Below are 18,889 nucleotides of genomic sequence, written 5' to 3'. Positions count from 1 at the left end.
ATCCAAATCTTAAAGTCCAGCTTTAATCCATGTGCTTAGTGTTTACAATTGGCTGGCTCTAAGCTTTTTAAGGCCAGATAAACTGATAGGAAGTCCAAGACCCAGGAGTGTGATTGGAATTTAGGTCCAGCTACACCTGTCTTCATTTGGTTTTTGTCCAAAAATTCAGGACTTGAGTTTCTGGAAAGGAGCAGTGAAGTTTGCTTATAGCCTTACAAAAATGATGTGTTCTTAGCAATGCCTCTGTGTGTGTTTTTTCCAGTGCAATCAGTTTTGTTTACACAGTGGGAAGTTACTTTTGCCAGCACTCTCACTGTGGTTCTGTAGAGGACAAGACTCATTCTGTTCTTTTTTGTTGTTTGCTTTTGCCGTCTGCTTTGCTCCAGGTAACATCAGTTGCAAGGGGATGACAGAGCGCATTCATAGCATCAACCTTCACAACTTCAGCAATTCTGTGCTTGAGACCCTCAACGAGCAGCGCAACCGTGGCCACTTCTGTGACGTGACGGTCCGCATCCACGGGAGCATGCTGCGCGCCCACCGCTGTGTGCTGGCGGCTGGCAGCCCCTTCTTCCAGGACAAGCTGCTGCTGGGCTACAGTGACATCGAGATCCCCTCAGTGGTGTCAGTCCAGTCTGTGCAAAAGCTCATTGACTTCATGTACAGTGGGGTGCTGCGGGTCTCACAGTCAGAGGCCCTCCAAATCCTCACAGCCGCCAGCATCCTGCAGATCAAGACTGTGATTGATGAGTGCACAAGGATTGTCTCACAAAATGTGGGAGACGTCTATCCAGTGATTCAGGATTCTGGTCAAGAGACACCTAGGGGAACACCTGAATCAGGCACCTCGGGGCAGAGCACTGACACCGAGTCTGGCTACCTGCAGAGCCATTCACAGCACAGTGTGGACAGGATCTATTCAGCCCTCTATGCCTGTTCCATGCAAAATGGCAGTGGGGAGCGCTCCTTTTACAGTGGAGCTGTGGTCAGCCACCATGAGACAGCCCTGGGACTCCCCAGGGACCATCACATAGAAGATCCCAGCTGGATTACCCGGATCCATGAACGGTCGCAGCAGATGGAGCGGTACCTCTCCACCACTCCAGAGACCACACACTGCCGGAAGCAACCCCGCCCTGTCCGAATTCAAACCCTGATGGGCAACATCCATATTAAACAGGAGATGGAGGATGACTATGACTACTACGGCCAGCAGAGGGTGCAGATCCTTGAGCGCAATGAGTCTGAGGAATGCACTGAGGACACTGACCAAGCAGAAGGCACTGAGAGCGAGCCCAAAGGGGAGAGTTTTGACTCGGGTGTCAGTTCTTCCATTGGCACTGAGCCTGATTCAATAGAGCAGCAGTTTATGGCTGGTCTGGGCCGGGATGGACAGCAAGAACCTTCTCAAGCAGATCAAAATGATGTCCCTGCTGATAGCACTCAGCCGCAGCAGCCGCAGCAGCAGCAGCAGCAGCAGCAGCATGTAGATGCTAATTCTTCCTCACCAGAGAGAAGCAATGACGTTGAAATGGACAGCAAAGTGCTCACAGTCAGTAACAGCACTGAAAAGGGGGCTTTGCAGCCTTCTGTCAACACATCTGTTGCCCAACCATTGCCAACCACGCAGATCTACTTACGTCAGACAGAAACCCTCACCAGCAATCTGAGGATGCCACTGACTCTGACCAGCAACACTCAGGTCATTGGCACAGCTGGCAACACCTACCTGCCTGCCCTTTTCACCACACAGTCTGCTGGCAGTGGCCCTAAGCCTTTTCTCTTCAGCCTGCCCCAGCCTTTAGCTGGCCAACAGGCACAATTTGTGACAGTTTCCCAACCTGGCCTGTCAACCTTTACTGCTCAACTGCCAGCCCCACAGCCCTTGGCCCCATCTGCAGGCCACAGCACAGCAGGTGGGCAAGGTGAAAAAAAGCCTTATGAGTGCACTCTCTGTAACAAGACTTTCACCGCCAAACAGAACTACGTCAAGCACATGTTTGTACACACAGGTAAGAGTACTTCCCTTTGGCTTGCATATGGTGCCACATAAAGTCCTTCACTCCCATGGACCTAGATTCTGTTTATGAACCTTCCAGCCCCCAGCACAAAAAGGAGGGAGGGCTTATCAAGGGAGCTGGTGTCACTGAACACTTCCTGGCCTTACTGCACTGAAGTTGAGTCCCTGCAGAAACACATAGATCCCAAATAAGGGCCTAACGCTGCATGGTATAGAAACATGCTCATTTCACTTGGAGTAAAATGTGTTTTGCATCCATCCAAGGAAATATGAGCATTCATTGTACCCTGCAATATGACCAGGCAACATTAAGTGGAAGAGAGGAAACCAGACAGTCAGAAGAAAAACTATATCTATTAAGAAAGGGCATCTCCCTGTAGGTTTTACAGCTATGGGGGATTTAAGCTCAAGTAGTGGTGAGATTAGGACAAATTCAGTACTGGTGGGGCTGCAGCAGGAGATCCAGGCCCAGATGATGCCACATTATTTTCTAGATCTTACATTCTACTATAAGAAAGTAAATCTGGATTTTGTCAGAAAGTCTGTCTGTACTTCACTGAAGCTGATTACTGTAGTTCCTTGTCTCTTGGTAAGTCAGAGGTATCACTAGCTCTGAGTACAAAAACATTGGGTTCAATGAGAAAAATATCTAAAACAAATATTAAAATAAAATATTTAATGAATATATGTGGAACACAGTAGAACACAATGTCAGCACCTTTCTTTTTAAAACTGCAACTGCTTTAGTACATGGTTTATGGTCTGTTGGGATAACATAGGTAACTGTATTTGCCACTGAGCCAAAACTATCTTTTCTAGCTTTGCCAGGTTATGAGACTTCAAAGCAAGGATATGCATGTTTTACATGGAGGAGTTATCATGGGTTCAAGACTGTTTTGCTTGCTTTAGTTTTTGGCTCCTTCTGCTGTTGGAGAGAAATTCTAGTTTAGAGAAAGAGTAAATATTTCTTTCACCAAGCAGTGACTTTGTTAACATAAGATCTTAAAATAAATGCTGTGTTTGTGATACATGGAGGAGTACCTGGAAAAGTTGCCCAAAGTATGGGAGGAATGTAGGTCATGCCTCTCTGTTGGATGCAATAGATTTCAATTTCATGTGTATATGTACACTTTTAACTTCAATTTACCTGTATTTATCGCTTAAATGAAAAATTCCTCTAGACATCTACAGCAGGCATGTACATGTACATATACAACTTCTCAGGACTGATACAAAATGTATAATTGCAAGGACCAAGAGTCCTGAATCCCAAGATTACCTTTGTGTCTGTTTATGGTCTCCATACTTCTGTTGTGGATGAGTAACTAAAATGCTACATAGATAGTGTTGGTATTCAGAAAAATATCCCCTTCAGAACACAGTCAAATGTATCTGCTTGCATTCTTATTCTAAAAGCTAAAAGGACTTTTTTTACAAATAACTTAGCTGAGATTATTTCCCCCACCACTGCACTTCGGTTTTGGAGTCAGATAAATAATAGTACTGGAAGTCCAGACCTTAAATATTCTTAGCTATTACAAGTAATACCAGTGAAGCAAACTGATAGGCATCTGGAATCATTAATTAATACTTTATTTGTGTGGGTCTGAGAATGCTCTAAAGAATGAACTTTTGTGGCAAGGAAAGATTTGGGTGGATAAATCATTTCAAAATTCATTTAGGAGCTAACTGTCTCCTGGGAGAATATTTTCACCTTAACCAACAGAGAGCTAGGCTTCAGAAAACCCTCCTGAAGATAATCTTTATGTGTGCAGCCTCAGAGAAAGTCTGTCTGCTACCTTGTCTAGTGCTGGACAGGATCATTACAAAAATAGAGGGGAGAGCTGTTCCCACTGTCAGGGTGACTTTCCTTAGGTCTGTTAAAAGAAGCCAGGCAAAGTGGCTCTGGGAAAGATCCACAGAAAAAATTGAGAGGTTTGGGAGATGCAAATGTTTGAATTAATCTTTCTGTTTGGAGGGCTAACAAGAGAAGTTGTGGAAGAGTCTAATCATAAAACAGAATTCAGGAACTTAAATGCTTCTATATCTCTGTATGATTTTATGCTTCTGAAAACTACAGTCTGATGTAGCTTTCCATGCAACAGAAACCAACCACCTTTTCTTCTTTCACACAGGTGCAAACATATTAGAGAATGCTATTTTACCATGTTCTGTGTAGACTCACACAATATTGTGGAAATACAGTACTAGAGCGTATGCAGTGTCTGCACTTTATAAAGCATCATTGCCTTTTTCCACATATGACACTATGATTAATACTGGATTAACAGCTGCAAAAGACATGCCAAATGGATCACAGCAGAGCACAAACACTGCTGCCTCCACACAGTTCTAATCTGGTTATAGATGGTGATAGGATGAGGGGAAGTAATTTGATGAGTGGCTGAGGTCACTTGGGTTGTTCAGCCTAGAGGAGATTGAGAGGAGACCTTATTGTGACCTACAGCTTCCTCATGAGGGAAAGTGCCAGGGCAGGAACTGACCTCTGTTGTCCAGTGATAGGATACAAGGGAATGGCATGAACCTGTCTCAGGGTAGATTTAGATTAGGTATTAGGAAAAGGTTCTTCCCCCTTTGGTTGGCGTTGTTGGGCACTGGAAAAGGCTCCCCAGGGAAGTGGTCACACCAAACCTGGCAGAGTTTGAGAAGCTCTTGGACAATGGTCTCAGGCTCATGGTGTGATTCTTAGGCTGGTACTGTGCAGGACCAGGAGATGGACTTTAAAGATCCTTGGGAGTCCCTTCCAGCTCAGGATTCTGTGATTCCATGACCTCAGTGTCAGCATCAAGTATCCATTATGGTTAGGGTTCAAAGAGCCACAGAGCCTACATCACCAGGAGCACAGGGGCTGGAAAACAGGGCTATGGCCAGGTGCTGAGATTGCTTCTTCCCCCTTCCAACTCAGGATATGCTATGATTGTATTATACTAATCATCCCATATTGCTGTCTAATACCAGCCAAATACAAAATTAAGAAGCAAAGGGAAGAATGTGCACATTTAATTCACTGAGCAAGTTTTCTCTGTCTTTGAAATGAAGAATCATGGGAATAAAGAATCTACAGTGCTCACTAAGGAAGAACAAAAATTTGCATACAAAAAAGAAAAACTAAGATTTTGTAATTCTTTGGAGAGGAGAAATCCCAGGAAGGCTTTGAAAGTGAGATTAAAAAGCCACAACCCAGTGCATCTTAGAAACATAAGCAGGCAAAAATTAAGGTGTTTTTATAGCACAATCTTAGCAGGCTCTAGAGTGGAGGAAATAAACTTATTACAAACTCTGGGACATATTTTGCCCAAGGCAAAAATTAGCTCCATAATTGCAATCAGACTCTTGTCATTTAATTAGACATTATTCTAACTGACAGACTATAATTTTCCATATCACATGTCAAGCATATTGACCTGTCTACAAAGAACACAGCACTATGTGTGGCAAAGCCATCAGGAAAGTAAGGACTTAGTGCTTTGAGCAAATGTCTTTCTCCAAGTAGGGACAAGCTCCTCATGAGTGCAAGAGCAGCAAGTGGATTTCATTCATGCATGTCACCATCATACATGCAAACCATGAAATAAAAAGAAACAGAGACTTCGGGAGATAAAAAAGTAGGTCTCACATCTAATCCATTTAATTATCTCCTCTTAAGATTGAGTATAAGTATGAGTATATGGTAATCTCACTGTACAGTGAGTGAATTATATATTACCACAAGCACATCTTGGTCCCTGAAGATTGACTCCTCTGGATATAAAACAGTGCCAAACAGACTGTAAAAAGAGAGAATCAGGATGTCTGTGGAGGGGAAAAAAAAAAAAAGGAGCAAAAATTGCAGAATAACCATGGGAAAATAATTTTCTCAATCAGTGAAACAGAAGATCATTTTGATTCTTAAAGAGCTGTGGTACCATCTCTATCCTTCACAGCTTTGAGGATGATGAATTCCACACATTAAATATACAGCAAGTGATTCAGAAAGCAAATGAAAAATTAGCTTTTGATAGGGAATTTGATAGGGCATATTGCGTTTGGTAGTTGGTTGTTGTCTACACTACCAGTGTAGCAGCATATCATGAAAACATTGCTTGATATCATGAGACATGAGACCATGCCTTTATCTTTCAGAACTCTGAGCATGAGGATGATTTAAGAGTAGTCTGAAAAAAAACAGTATATGTTTTACTAAGTATATGCTCATATAACAGTATATGCTCAGCTAAGTATTTTTCCCAGTTCATGCTTGTAGTCACTGGTTTGTCTGAACATGATAAGCATTCAGTTGTAAGAGTTTCCATAATAAGTTTTACAACAGTCCCAGGCACACAAGACAATGTGGAAGATTACGTAAGTGTTTTATCTCTCTAGTTTACTTCAAAAGGTATTTTATTTAATTGGCAGTGAAATCATTCAAGTTTTCTGTGTCTTACACTGGAAATTTATCTGTTAGGTTGCCCTTTGCATGGTTCTGGCTGGCCTAGGCAATTCTGTGTCCTGCAATTCCCTTTTCTGCTACTCTTGATACATGCTTCAGCTATGACATTTGACCAGAAAAGGGAGCAACAAATGTAAACCTCTTATAAAGTGTTGGATTCCTCTGACAATCACTCCTTTCCTGAGAAGTTAAAAGCAATTTGACTGAAATGAGTCTGGCCCAGGTCAGCTGTCTGGTAATCACTGCTTTGTCCCTGTTTTTATTGCATGCTGGTAAGGAAATGGAAGCACTGAAAGGTGAAGTAGCATGGCTAAGACCTTCCTGTATAGAAATGAGCATGGGGAGCAGGACAGGAGCACAGACAGGAGAAGCTGTACCATTGAAACTGGGTGTAGATCAGGACCTTTTAACTCTAGTCCTGCCTTTGTCAGTACCTACCTTATACTGTATGTGGATAGAGAATTCCTGCAGCCACCTTTGTAAAGCATTTTGAAAACTCTGGTTGCAAAAAATGCTGTGTGTCAAAAGACATGGATTAACAGACTTATTCTTTGTTAACCAGAGCACCTCTCCAGAGATCCCCATGAGAGTTGCCATTAGTTTATTGCAAAGAGTTCCACCAAACTGGTTTAATGTTATGATTTCTTTTTTTTTTTTTGTCTGTTTCTCTCTCTTTCTCTCTCTTTGGTAACGGGCAGGTGAGAAACCACACCAATGCAGCATCTGTTGGCGCTCCTTCTCTTTAAAGGATTACCTAATCAAACACATGGTGACACACACTGGTGTAAGGGCCTACCAGTGCAGTATCTGCAACAAGCGCTTCACTCAGAAGAGCTCCCTTAATGTGCACATGCGTCTCCACCGCGGGGAGAAGTCCTACGAGTGCTACATCTGCAAGAAGAAGTTCTCCCACAAGACCCTGCTGGAGAGACATGTGGCTCTGCACAGTGCCACCAACGGCACACCTGGAGCCACTGGCACTGGCACGAGGGCTGTCCCTGCCGGCGTGGTGGCCTGCACAGAGGGGACCACATACGTCTGCTCTGTCTGTCCAGCTAAGTTTGACCAAATCGAGCATTTCAATGACCACATGAGGATGCATGTGTCAGACGGATAAGTAGAATCTCTCTCTCTCTCTTTGTTATGAACAAAAAAAAAAAATAGAAACAACAAAAAAAGCTATGGCACTAGAATTTAAGAAATTATTTTTGTTTCATTTTTACCTTTATTTTCCTCCTTTTTTTGGGTTCATTTCATTTTGCTGGTTTTTGTACTACATGAAGAACTGTTTTTTGCCTGCTGGTACATTGCATTTCCGAAGGCTGGGTGAATAATAATTTTCCCAGCCTTCCTTGGATGGTGGCCTTAAGGCCAGGTAGTGCTTCATGAGTTCCACTGGTTGGATCTCTAGCTACTGGCCTCTAAATACAACCCTTCTTTACTACAAAAAACAAACAAAACAAAACAAAAAAGAAAAAAACACAAAAAAATTTAAAAACAGACAGAAAAATAATAAAAAAATCTTTTTTCTCACTTGTGAAGAGCACTACAAATAAAGAAACAAAACAAAATATATTACAAATCTACAAGGCCTACTGTCATTGTAAGTACACCGCTTGCAGTGTTTCAATGGACACGATTCACATTGCTGACCGCTTTTGGACTTCACAGTATCCAGTTAGAACTGTGGAATATTTTGCTTCTGGTTGAGCATCAACCAGAGGAAGCAAGGCCCTGCTGGTTTCCACCACGTCTGCTTTCTCACTCACACACATCCACAAGTACACAAAAAGGGCTGAGGGGAATGCAAAGCAGTGTGGCTTGGATAGAGTGGAGTCCCTGCAGGGTGAGGAAAACTAATCAGAGGTTCCTCACCTGGATTCTGCTCCATCCCACGCTGTCTGGAGCACCCTCCCCACTGCTTTTCTTGTACCACCACTTTCTAGCAGAAACCAAGAAGATTCAGACAACGAGCAATGGTGTTTTTTTTGTAATTTTTTCAGTGTCTTCGCTGAGCACAGGGCCTCAGCACAATCAAGAGGGACTTTCACAGAAGGCGAAGAGAAACACAGAGGAAAATCAAAGATATCAGAGGTTGCAACCTATGGATCTAGGTACAAGAGAAGGGTTAGTTCCCACAATCTTTGCAAAAAAAATGTTGCATCAGGATTTATTCTTGTGGAAGAAAGAGGAATAGAGGGTGGGAGGGGAATAATAATTTAAAATGAAAGAGTTGTTGGGACTTTTTAAATTCAAAATTTTATAGAGGGGCAAAAGTGACGTTTACCAGATAGAATGCTGATTTTTTAATATATTTACAACAGTATTTCTGTAAAAAAACAAAAAAAATGAGATTGTTAAAAGTAATTTTTGTTTCCTTTTTTTTTTGTTTTGCATACACTGCCACTAATATCTTCTCTTTTATTATATATATGAATATATATAAAATATATATATTATTTTAAATTGAGACTGTTAAAGTTAGTTAACCTGCTTCCAGATAGAGGGGGGGAGGGAGATGATCTTGATTTTTATTTTTAAAAAGAGGAAGGATGTTTTCTTAACCTTCTTTTCTAGTATTATTTTCTCTGTTTTCTAACTGAATCAAGAATTACCTGGGTCGATGAGGGGCTCTGTGAAGTCATCTGTGAGATTATCTACTAGTGTTTGTGCATCCTGCAGTATCATTTGAACTGCTACTTTGTTTTGTTTTTTTTTAATTACATGGTTCTCTTTTCAGCTCTTACCAAGCTTCTGTTGTTTCTTTTTTGGCTCCATTTCAGAATTTATTTCTGCTGAAGGACATTTCCTTTTGAGATAGAGATTTTTCTAGTAATGTTCCCTTGGTTTTGGGGATGATATAAACTGTAGTCTTTCTTCTTTGAAAAAGTAATGAAAGTTTTGGAAGTGTGTAATAACTAGGATTTCCCTTCGTTTTGGTCACTGGACAAGAATTAATCTGCTGTATTCTTCTCTCATCCCTGCCTTGCTCACTAGGGAGCTTCCATATTTGTGTGGGAATCTGATCCTGCTCCTGATAATTTGTGCTGATGCCAAAACAACTTAAAACGTAACCATTGCAAATAATCTTCCCTTCGTTTGCAAAAAGTCTTGACTGAAGGGCCACATCCCACATTCTCTGCATAGACAAAGCTATGAAAGGAATATAGGATCAGTGTGAAAGATTGATTCCTGATCTGCATATATATGTTGGTGTTTTGTATTTTGTTTTATCGTGTTTGGACTGGTGTTCTCCCTAGTTGTCTCCTGTGTATCTGTGTAAGAATTTTTCCCCCAAAGCCAACTCCCAAAGTACGTGGGTCCTTAGTTCAGTTGGATCAGTGTTTGACACTGTCTTTGTCTGCTTGAAATCAATGTGAGGACTTACACCAACTGCACTCTGGACTTCATATTTTAGGCAGAGAAGAAGCACCTAACGAAAATATGCAAAAAGAAAAAAAAAAAAAAAGAAAACTTGTTAGTTTAGCTTTTACTTTTGTCTATATTTAAATTAAGCTTTCTTAAGTTTACAAAACTTTTCGCTTGTGAACACTGAGCATTTCACATGAGACATTCTTTTATGCTGGACATCTTTCTGAGTATTGACTTGGTAGATCTCCATATACAATTTTGCATGTTCTGTACACCTGCGGCTTCTCTATCTGATATCTGTGATTCAGTACAGGTAACTTCATCCATATGTTCTATGCCTGTTCCATTACCATTTATTTGGGGAAAAAAAGCTGACAGGTGGTTCAGTCTCAGAATCTTTCTGTGCCCTGCAAAGTATTGTTCAGCAGATCATAAATGCTGAAGCCCAGATTCTTGGCTGCAATACACAGCATAGAGAGACTTTGAGGTGAGTGCCAGAGCAACTGAGTCTTTTATATGGTAATGTCTTTCCTTGTGACCAACTTGTTGGGGTGGTTCAAGGGGCTGGAGAAGGACACGAGTTAGTTAATAAATATTGTTCTAATAACCACATTGGTAAAAGCAAGACATGAAAAGACGAAGCCAAAGACATGGAGAGGGAGAACTGGTATCTGCCATTTAGACACACTAAATCTATACAGAAAATAAAGGTTCTGTAGACCAGTATGCAGAAGGAAATGAGGAAGGTGAACCTAGACAAAAGGATTGAAGGTTCTTCTCTGGGGAAAGGAGGGCTTTTTCTGAGATCTTTAGTATGGAAGTATATTCTTCCATATGAGGAACTAGTGAAGAATTTTACCCAACTTACAAATATGTAGCTGCTCCTTTATCATCTGAGGTCTGGGGAAAAGCTGTTTAATTTGCAATTGTAAACCTGATGAAATGTATTCAAGATTTAGCATATTCTGGAATATACTTCTGATATCAGAGGAGATATGCCAGTAAACGGGAAATAAGAATCACAAAAATCTAAATACTATCCAAATTTTAATCCTTCAGTTTTCACCCTTCCCTAAATCAAATCATTATCTTTGAAATGCAAATTTTTATAAGGTCCAATAAATTTGAAGTGAATTAAAGGTAAGTTGTGAATGAATGAATGAATGAATGAATGAATGAATGATGCCAATTTTAAAAAATAAACATAGTTCTTAAAGTAAAGCTAATGCATTTAGATTGAATGCTAAACCTCTTGTCAAAGAATATAGGCCTAGGTCTTCACAAATGACTGCCTGTAATATAAACTGAATTTGTTGCACTTCAGGCTTGATCTTGTAAGATGTGGAGCAACTTGCAGCATGACTGCAAATGTAGCTGAAAGTGCTTGTCAGGTCACTCTGAATTTAGAAGATCAAACCTAGTCCCCTTTATCTTTTAAAATGTTAGATTCTCTTTGGAAATTCTTCCTCCCATCTTTGAAATACTTATTTGCTACTTGGAAACAACTATAATATCTGAATGTTACAGGTATAGTCAAGCTTCATATATTGGTACAATATCCCTTTGCCAAAAGAATAGCAGTCACAGTAATCTGGAAACTGCTGCTGACAATGTTTGAGCGAATCTATTTCAGTATGCCTGAAAGGCTTACTTCAAAACTTCTCATGAAATGATTCAGATGAGGAAATGCAGGCTGTAGCACACATCCTTTTGTTGAAGCATGTAATATCCTGCATTCCTTGACCTTGATTCTCACTTTTCCTAAAGCTCTTTTTATATTACTTTGTTAATGGAAAAGGCCATCAAATAGAAACATAAATTCAAGCTTACAAGTCAAGGCCTCTCTGCAAGGCAAAAGTGCAACAAAGGAAACCTTAGAGTGAATGTGAAGTGCCTTCTCTTACTGCTGCTGAGGCTGGTGAAGTGAATTGGAAATGTAGAACTGGCCAAAGCAGATGTCCTGTGGTCCATCTCCCCCAGCACTGCCATGTGGCAAGTTAGAGGTGATTTGAATGAAGATGAAGGACCAGTGTTGAATTATTACAAAGCAGTAAGCCCAAGGGAGAAGATTTATTACATAATCCTCATTAGCTATTTCTACATATGAAATACATATAAATACAAATAAAATATGTATTTGCCTGTTATCTAAAGACATAATAACTTATGGCTTTACCTTTTTATCCCATAAAAAATTATATATTGCGGCAGATAATTCTCATTGTCCTTCAAAGATCTAGCTTATTCATTTTGAGGTGGCCTCCATGCTGTCCTGTGGAAGTGAGTTCCTCCAGTTAATTGCCACACTGTTGAAATTATTCTTTTTCAAGTTTAATTTGTTGTTCATTGAAACACTCTTATTCTTGTATTGCATGAAATCAAAAATCAGAGAACCAAAATTTTACTTTCTTGCCCATTTTGCTGAGGTCTTCCTCTCTCTGGGAAGTTAAATCCACAAGGAATGCAGGACTGTAGCTCACTGTCTGCTGATTAGCAAGGAGCGGACAGCTCCTGAGTATGTCCATGCATGTGTCTGGCGTATGTGCATTAGGAAGGTTCACCTACAGTGATCTCTTGCAGGTACTGGCAGGCACATAAAAAATGGGAAACTGACAGCACAGTAACAAGTCTGTAAATTGTAATATGACATTTCAGTCTGGTCCCTCCTCTCAGAAAACCCATATTAATAGTCTCTCTTGAGGGAAATAGGTGTAGGTGTTTTGCAGGAATTGCTCTGAGGACATCATCATGCTCTTCCTAGGCCCACTTTTGGCCCATTCTGTTGCCTTCAAAAAAACTCAATTTCCTTGTAAGGTAATGGGAGAATGGCATTTAACTGACTTTCTAAGTAAATGAGTTTTCCCTTTGCCCTAAGATCAAACAACCCAAGTAGAGCCCATTTTTCTTCTTTTGATTTCATTTTCATCCAAGGGAGAGTTGAGTAATAGTACATCAGCACCCCACTTCATATCAGGCCCACTGACTGAGTTCAGTCAACCTTGAGCTACTTGATTAATGCTGGATCAGTCACATGGTGGAGGAACAAGTGTCTTGCCTTTAGTGAGTATTATCCCAATATCTCCTGTCTCCCTTAGTAATGAAAACAAGTCCCATAGGGAGAAAGTACAAGACATACACTTTGCAGTGGTGTTGAGTCCAGTCCAAAGTCAGAAGCATCCAAACCATTTCAAAGATAATCAGACCTTTAGTATCCTAGATGTATGACCCTCCTGACAGTCACTCTGCTAAGGAAATCCTCCAGCTCTCACTACTGAAAATTACTTTCTGCTCAAAAAGAAAAAATAGCAGCCTGGAAAAGATAAGGGTCGAGGTAGACCATCCAGAACTGGATAAGAAGGCTGGAGAGGGACTTTTCACAAAGGCATGTAGTGATAGGACTGGGAGGCATGGCCTTAAGCTGACAGAGTGTAGGTTTAGATTTGGTATTAGGAAGAAATTCTTTATGATAAGGGTGGTGAGATACTGAAACAGGTTACCCAGAGAAGGTGTGGGCTATAGGTGTTCAAGATCAGGCTGGATGGGGCTCTGAGTAACATGGTCTAGCGGAAGGACCCCTGCACATGGCAAGGCATAGCAACTAGATGATCTTTAAAAACCCTTACAACCCAAATCATTCTATAATTCTATGATAATGTCATAGATATTAGCACCTAGTGGTTAGTCTGCCAAGAAAGACTAGGCCTTGATAATCAACTTTCAATTCAGCATCCAGGTCCTCTGGGCCTTTGGAATAAATGTGATAGTAGAGAGTCAGGAGGTAGCCTAACTGAAGCAGTATCTGATCAGCCTGAAGCAAAATATGTTTTTCACATTCCCCTATTGGTTTTTATACTGGCTGTGAAAATACGTGAAGGATGTATAAAGTGATGAGAACTTGGCCCCAAGAGGTTTTGAGCCTCCTCCCAGGTCTTCATCTGACCCCTAAACAATCAGAATTCTGCTGAGAAAAGTCTTATGAGGGAAACTGCAGATAATACATTAAGTCTGAAATCTTGAGTTTTTAGGTGCAGTGAACAGTTTTCCCAGCACTTGACATTCAAATGCGGTTAGAAAGACCTTCAGAAAAGCAGGTGCTGAAAATGCCAAGTGTCTGCAGCATGGCCAGTAAGACAGGCAAGTGTGTGGAGGTGGCCTTATGCTGGGTGCACACTCATAGGGGCTGTTTCTGGCCATGCCAAGTCAGTGTTCTTGCTGTTCACCTTATTTGTCATGCAAGAAGTAATAAGTTCTCAGCTAGTTTCCTTTAAAGATACTGAGTGTTCAATTTCATTTCAGGCAGAGCAAAGAAGCCCCCATATTCTCACAGACCACTAAGCTGGGAAATACAGAGAGTTTCAGATATGTGCATATTCTTCAAACTGACAAAAAAGTGAGTTATGCCTTCTCTAGCATAAAGCAGAGAAATTTGGTCCACAAGGGACACAACCTGTTTGAAAAAGAGAATTGCTTAACTCTCTTAGACCTACTGTTGTAAGGAAACACAAGGGGAAATCTTTTGTTTGTTTTTCTAAGAACATATGTAAATGAAAAACAGGATGTGTTAGGTATTAGTGCATATCTGTCTAATTATTCCCAGTGCTAATAACTAATCAATTATATTAGTGTCTCTAAGAGTAAATAAAATGTTATGCATTCATTTTTGTTATTTCTGCTCCCCCTCTGCTATAGATCTGTTGTATCTAAGGTGGAAAGGGCGGAGTTACAGAAATGCGAAATTTTGGTGAACAAAAAAATTATTTCCCTGTGTATGTGTGCCAGTATCTGGACAAATATCCTCTATGAGTTAGGGAGAATATCTGACAGTATATCTACCAGGATACTGTTAGATAATTTTAATTTTAAAATTACATTTATTGTGGAAAAAAAAATTGCAAAGTTAAATATTGCTATTTTTTCATTATATATTTAGCAGTGTTGCTGATCTTTTCTTATTTTAGCCTCGGCAGTAGTGTTTGACTCACAGGCATTAAGAGAAAGTCCAAGTATAGGAGAAGCAGAGATTACTAATGTACTGTGAATAAGATTAAAAAGTTAATTAAGCCCATAATGTACTTTATTTTGCTATTCATGCTGCAACTGGTAACTCAACTAAAGAGTTTCTAGGTTTATTTTAAAATAAAAGGAGTCAAATATATTCTACACATCGTTCTAGCAGTCATATCAGGAGAAAAGTAAGTCATGGTTTTTAAATGCCAGTTTCCCCTAGAATTGTTCATTAATAGCTTTTAAAGCAAAAGAGGCCAGAACTCTGCTGCTATAACACAGTTCTTCACATTACACATAACCATAGGTTCCACTACCACTGACTTTCCCTGAAGTCAATGAACTGATGTTTTTGTGCACAGCCACATATGCTCAAAGAAACTCTTCATGTTTCCCGTGGGAAAAGGAGTGTAGCAGTGAGGTAAGCAAACCACTTATAGTACCATAGAATCGTTAATGTTTGAAAAGGCTTCTGAGATCATTGAGTCCAATCATTAGCCCAGCTCTGCTAAGCCCACCTCTCAACCACATTCCTAAGTGCCACATCCACACGTGTTTGGAACACTTCCAGGGCAGTGATTACACCACTTCACTGGACAGCATCTTGCAATTTTGCCTCCCTTTTAGTCAAGAATTTTTTCCTAGTATCTATTCTAACCCTCCCCTGGTACAACTTATGGCCATATCCTCTCATCCTGTCACTTGTTACCTGGGAGAAGAGACTGGTCCCCACCTGGCTACAATCTCCTTTCAGGTAGTTTTAGAGAGCGATGAGGTTCCACTTCAACCCTCTTTTTTTCCAGATCCCTCTGTGGAGCCTGCTAAATACTTAGTTAACTTTATATTAACACCCCAATTTATACATTTGTCCTCAACTATTTTTCAAAAAGCAAAGAACTAAGATACTTCCTCAGGTCGTAGGTGCACTACTGCCTTGAATTCACTGCAGCTTCATAGAAAATTGCTTTAAAACGGAAACACATCTAAGCAGTTTGAAGTGTGCTTATGTTCGGTATCAGTAGGAAAGTTTCATCTAAAATGTTCCCTTCTTCCCAAAAAGGTTGTGTTTTCCTTTTTGAAGGGTAGAGAGGAAGGAATATTAATGAGTCATAGTTGTCTCTTCATATTGGATATTTTCTGCTCTTTTTTACCTTCAGTTACAGCTCCAAGTTTGTTCCTCTTCCAAAGTGATCTACTTTTGATTGGTTGGTTGGCATCAGCTCCCTGTAAAACACTGGGGAGGGTAAATGTTCTTCCTAAATCCAACTAATAATATGGGGGTAAGACTATATGACTTGACTCCAGCCTCTCCAATGCCAGTGAAATTCATGATAGAAAATCCAGTGAAAAGCTACATTTAAGGGACAAATTCTGTTCTGAATTTCTATCAGTGCAGCCTGTATTGGCACTTTTGGGATTGCATGCATGTCACTGCAGATAAATATAGCCCTTTTGAATAGTTAACTGTGATTCCTTTTAAGAACAGCATATTCTAAAAATATCCTTCTGCTGCCACCATGCCATTACACAACAAAAAGAGCTACCAATATCCCATCGCATGTGAGAACTTCTACCTAGTTCACCTCATAGGGATATTCTTGTTTTCACTCCTCATGCAAACTTCATTAGCACTTGAGCCCACTTTGAGCTGCTAAATTTCCTTCATAGCCATGCAGCCACACCCCAAGCATCCCTCATAAATACTCTTTTTCACATTGGGCTTAGATATTACAGTACCCCATATGCTTTCATGAGTTCCCCACTGGAGCTGGTACTAGTGTAACAAAGCATTGCTTTATTTAGATATTTTCCGGATAGAACTGCAAACTTCTACAGTGTTCAGTCTTCTTACTGTTGACTTGGTGATTTTTGCCAAGTTCACAGTGGCACTTGAGGAACATGCAGAGCTCAGTTAAGTAATTATTGTTATGCTCAACTGTCTGATTCTGCAGTTTCCTGTTCCTACAAAACAGGCAGATATCTTTCTGAGATCTTTTTCCTACAAAATGGACAGATACCTTTCTGAGATCTCTGTTAAATAGGAACCTTTTCTATTTTACTTTGCTTCTTCCCTTTTTGCCACCTGGCAAAATACTGCCATCTTCTTCATTAAGCCATATAAAGTCCCCCTAGAAGTTCAGTCTCATGTTGAATATATAATTGATTAGAGAGGATGATTACATTCAAGAAACAGGATTACATTCACTCAACTGCCCAGCTTTCTTTTAATTTTTCACATTTAGTCCTTTATTATCATTTCTCACTTAGGCTATTGGTACCTATGGGATCTTTGAGTAAAATCAAATCATGTGGCCTGTGCTTTTTGTGTGTGTGTGTGTGTGTGTGTGTGTGTGTGTGTGTGTGTATGTGTGTGTATGTAGTTGTATGTCTGAGTGTGCATGTGGATCTGTGCATGTGCAGGGAGTCCTTTATTATCATTTAGTCCTTTATTATCATTTCTCACTTAGGCTATTGGTACCTATGGGATCTTTGAGTAAAATCAAATCATGTGGCCTGTGCTTTTTGTGTGTGTGTGTGTGTGTGTGTGTGTGTGTGTGTGTGTGTATGTGTGTGTATGTAGTTGTATGTCTGAGTGTGCATGTGGATCTGTGCATGTGCAGGGAGAGCCAGTTGTCTCTTTCTGGCTTTACAGACAGGCTGCTAATTGAGTGTGTAGACATGCATGGTTTAGGTGCAGGGAAGACTTTAGATGCAACAAGGATTACAGCATTAACTGTGGAGCATTGGTGTATTATTCTAATGAAAATCAAGTAGGCTGCTCATACACTGTATATGCACACATGTATTCCTAAAAAAACATTCTGTTAACCAGATGCTCTTAGTTGGATGTTTGCCCAAATTAGATGTTTGCCCCCACTGAAAATTTGACACCCAAATTTGGTCCAGAACATTTTTGTGAGTACCCATTTTGAAGGGAAGGCTGAAGTGTGCATCCCAGAGCCTTATGTAGTCTTTCAGCCACAAAATAAATAAAACAGTCCATGTCAGCAGGCTTTACTAGCAGAGAGAAGCATCCATGGGGGATGACATGGAACAATACTGTTGAGTTCAGTCACTCATTTCCATTGAATTTCAACATGTTTACCTGACAAAGGAATAAAATCCAAGCAAAATAACCTGCCTGTTTGCTCCCTTAAAAAGAACAACAAAAAATTAACAAGCCTTCAAATAGCAGCACAATAAGCTCTAAAATATTCCAGGTCTGAAGTCTCTAGTTTCCAAAGCAGCATGTCAAACAGCTCTTTCCCCACCTCGCATACTCTGAAATATGTTGATTGAGTAATCCATTCCAAATGTGCAGTAGCTAACAACAAGTAATGTTCTATCCCTTCGTCTTTGCCAAAATCTTTTCAGGATCGTGGTTAGTGTGTCTAGAAGATCAGTAGATATTCAGGAGAAGAAATTGGTCAGTAAGATTATTCAGTATGTAATCCATGAGAGCTGCAGGATTTCTGGAACTCATTTTGCACCCATTTAGTTAGTGGGATGAATATGTTTAACTGCAGCTGCCTGTTTTGGTATCATGCTAGCCCTGAAAGCAGCGTTTTAGTCTTTTAAGTCTTTTGTCTGATATGGTGATTTTCCTTGTTCCAGAAAGGGTAATTAAAGTTTTACTGGGATACCTTTTTTCTTTAATTTTCAGTCATAAAAATGTGAGTAAATATTATTCTTCTCAGATTGGTGGCATATCCCTTCCCCTTTTGAATAAGACAATAATGCAACAGTTTTGTCTGGTTGATTTTCGGGTGAGATTTTTATTTTGGTTTGGGGTTTTCCTTTGGTTAAATGTATATTGTCTCTCTATAGTCAAAATGTCTGTGACTGTAACAGTATGTATTTCTTTTACTGGAGAAAATAGACTTTTTGGTTTTTGTTAACAGTTCTAGTGACTTTGTGGAAAATGTCAAGTTGCTATTTAGATCTGCTTAGTTAAGTACAGTACACTACAATACAGTATTTCTGAAAGCTAGAATATACAGTACACAATATATATAGCAATTCTTTATCAATATATATACATA

At 40.1% G+C, this 18,889-nt stretch overlaps 1 protein-coding gene across 1 annotated transcript; it reads left to right on the top strand.

Annotated features, from left to right (window-relative positions):
- Positions 1 to 391: 391 nt before the first annotated feature.
- On the top strand, positions 392 to 8,430 carry ZBTB20 (zinc finger and BTB domain containing 20). The gene is made up of 2 exons (XM_062512662.1): positions 392 to 2,012; positions 7,169 to 8,430. The coding sequence occupies exons 1-2, from the start codon at positions 407 to 409 to the stop codon at positions 7,585 to 7,587; spliced, it is 2,025 nt and encodes a 674-aa protein (XP_062368646.1). The 5' UTR covers positions 392 to 406; the 3' UTR covers positions 7,588 to 8,430.
- The last annotated feature ends 10,459 nt before the right edge of the window (positions 8,431 to 18,889 follow it).

Source organism: Cinclus cinclus, chromosome 2, assembly GCF_963662255.1.
Source record: "Cinclus cinclus chromosome 2, bCinCin1.1, whole genome shotgun sequence".
Lineage (NCBI taxonomy): Eukaryota > Metazoa > Chordata > Aves > Passeriformes > Cinclidae > Cinclus > Cinclus cinclus.
The sequence above is the reverse complement of the archived record's forward strand: the minus strand, read 5'-3'. Positions and strand labels throughout refer to the sequence as shown.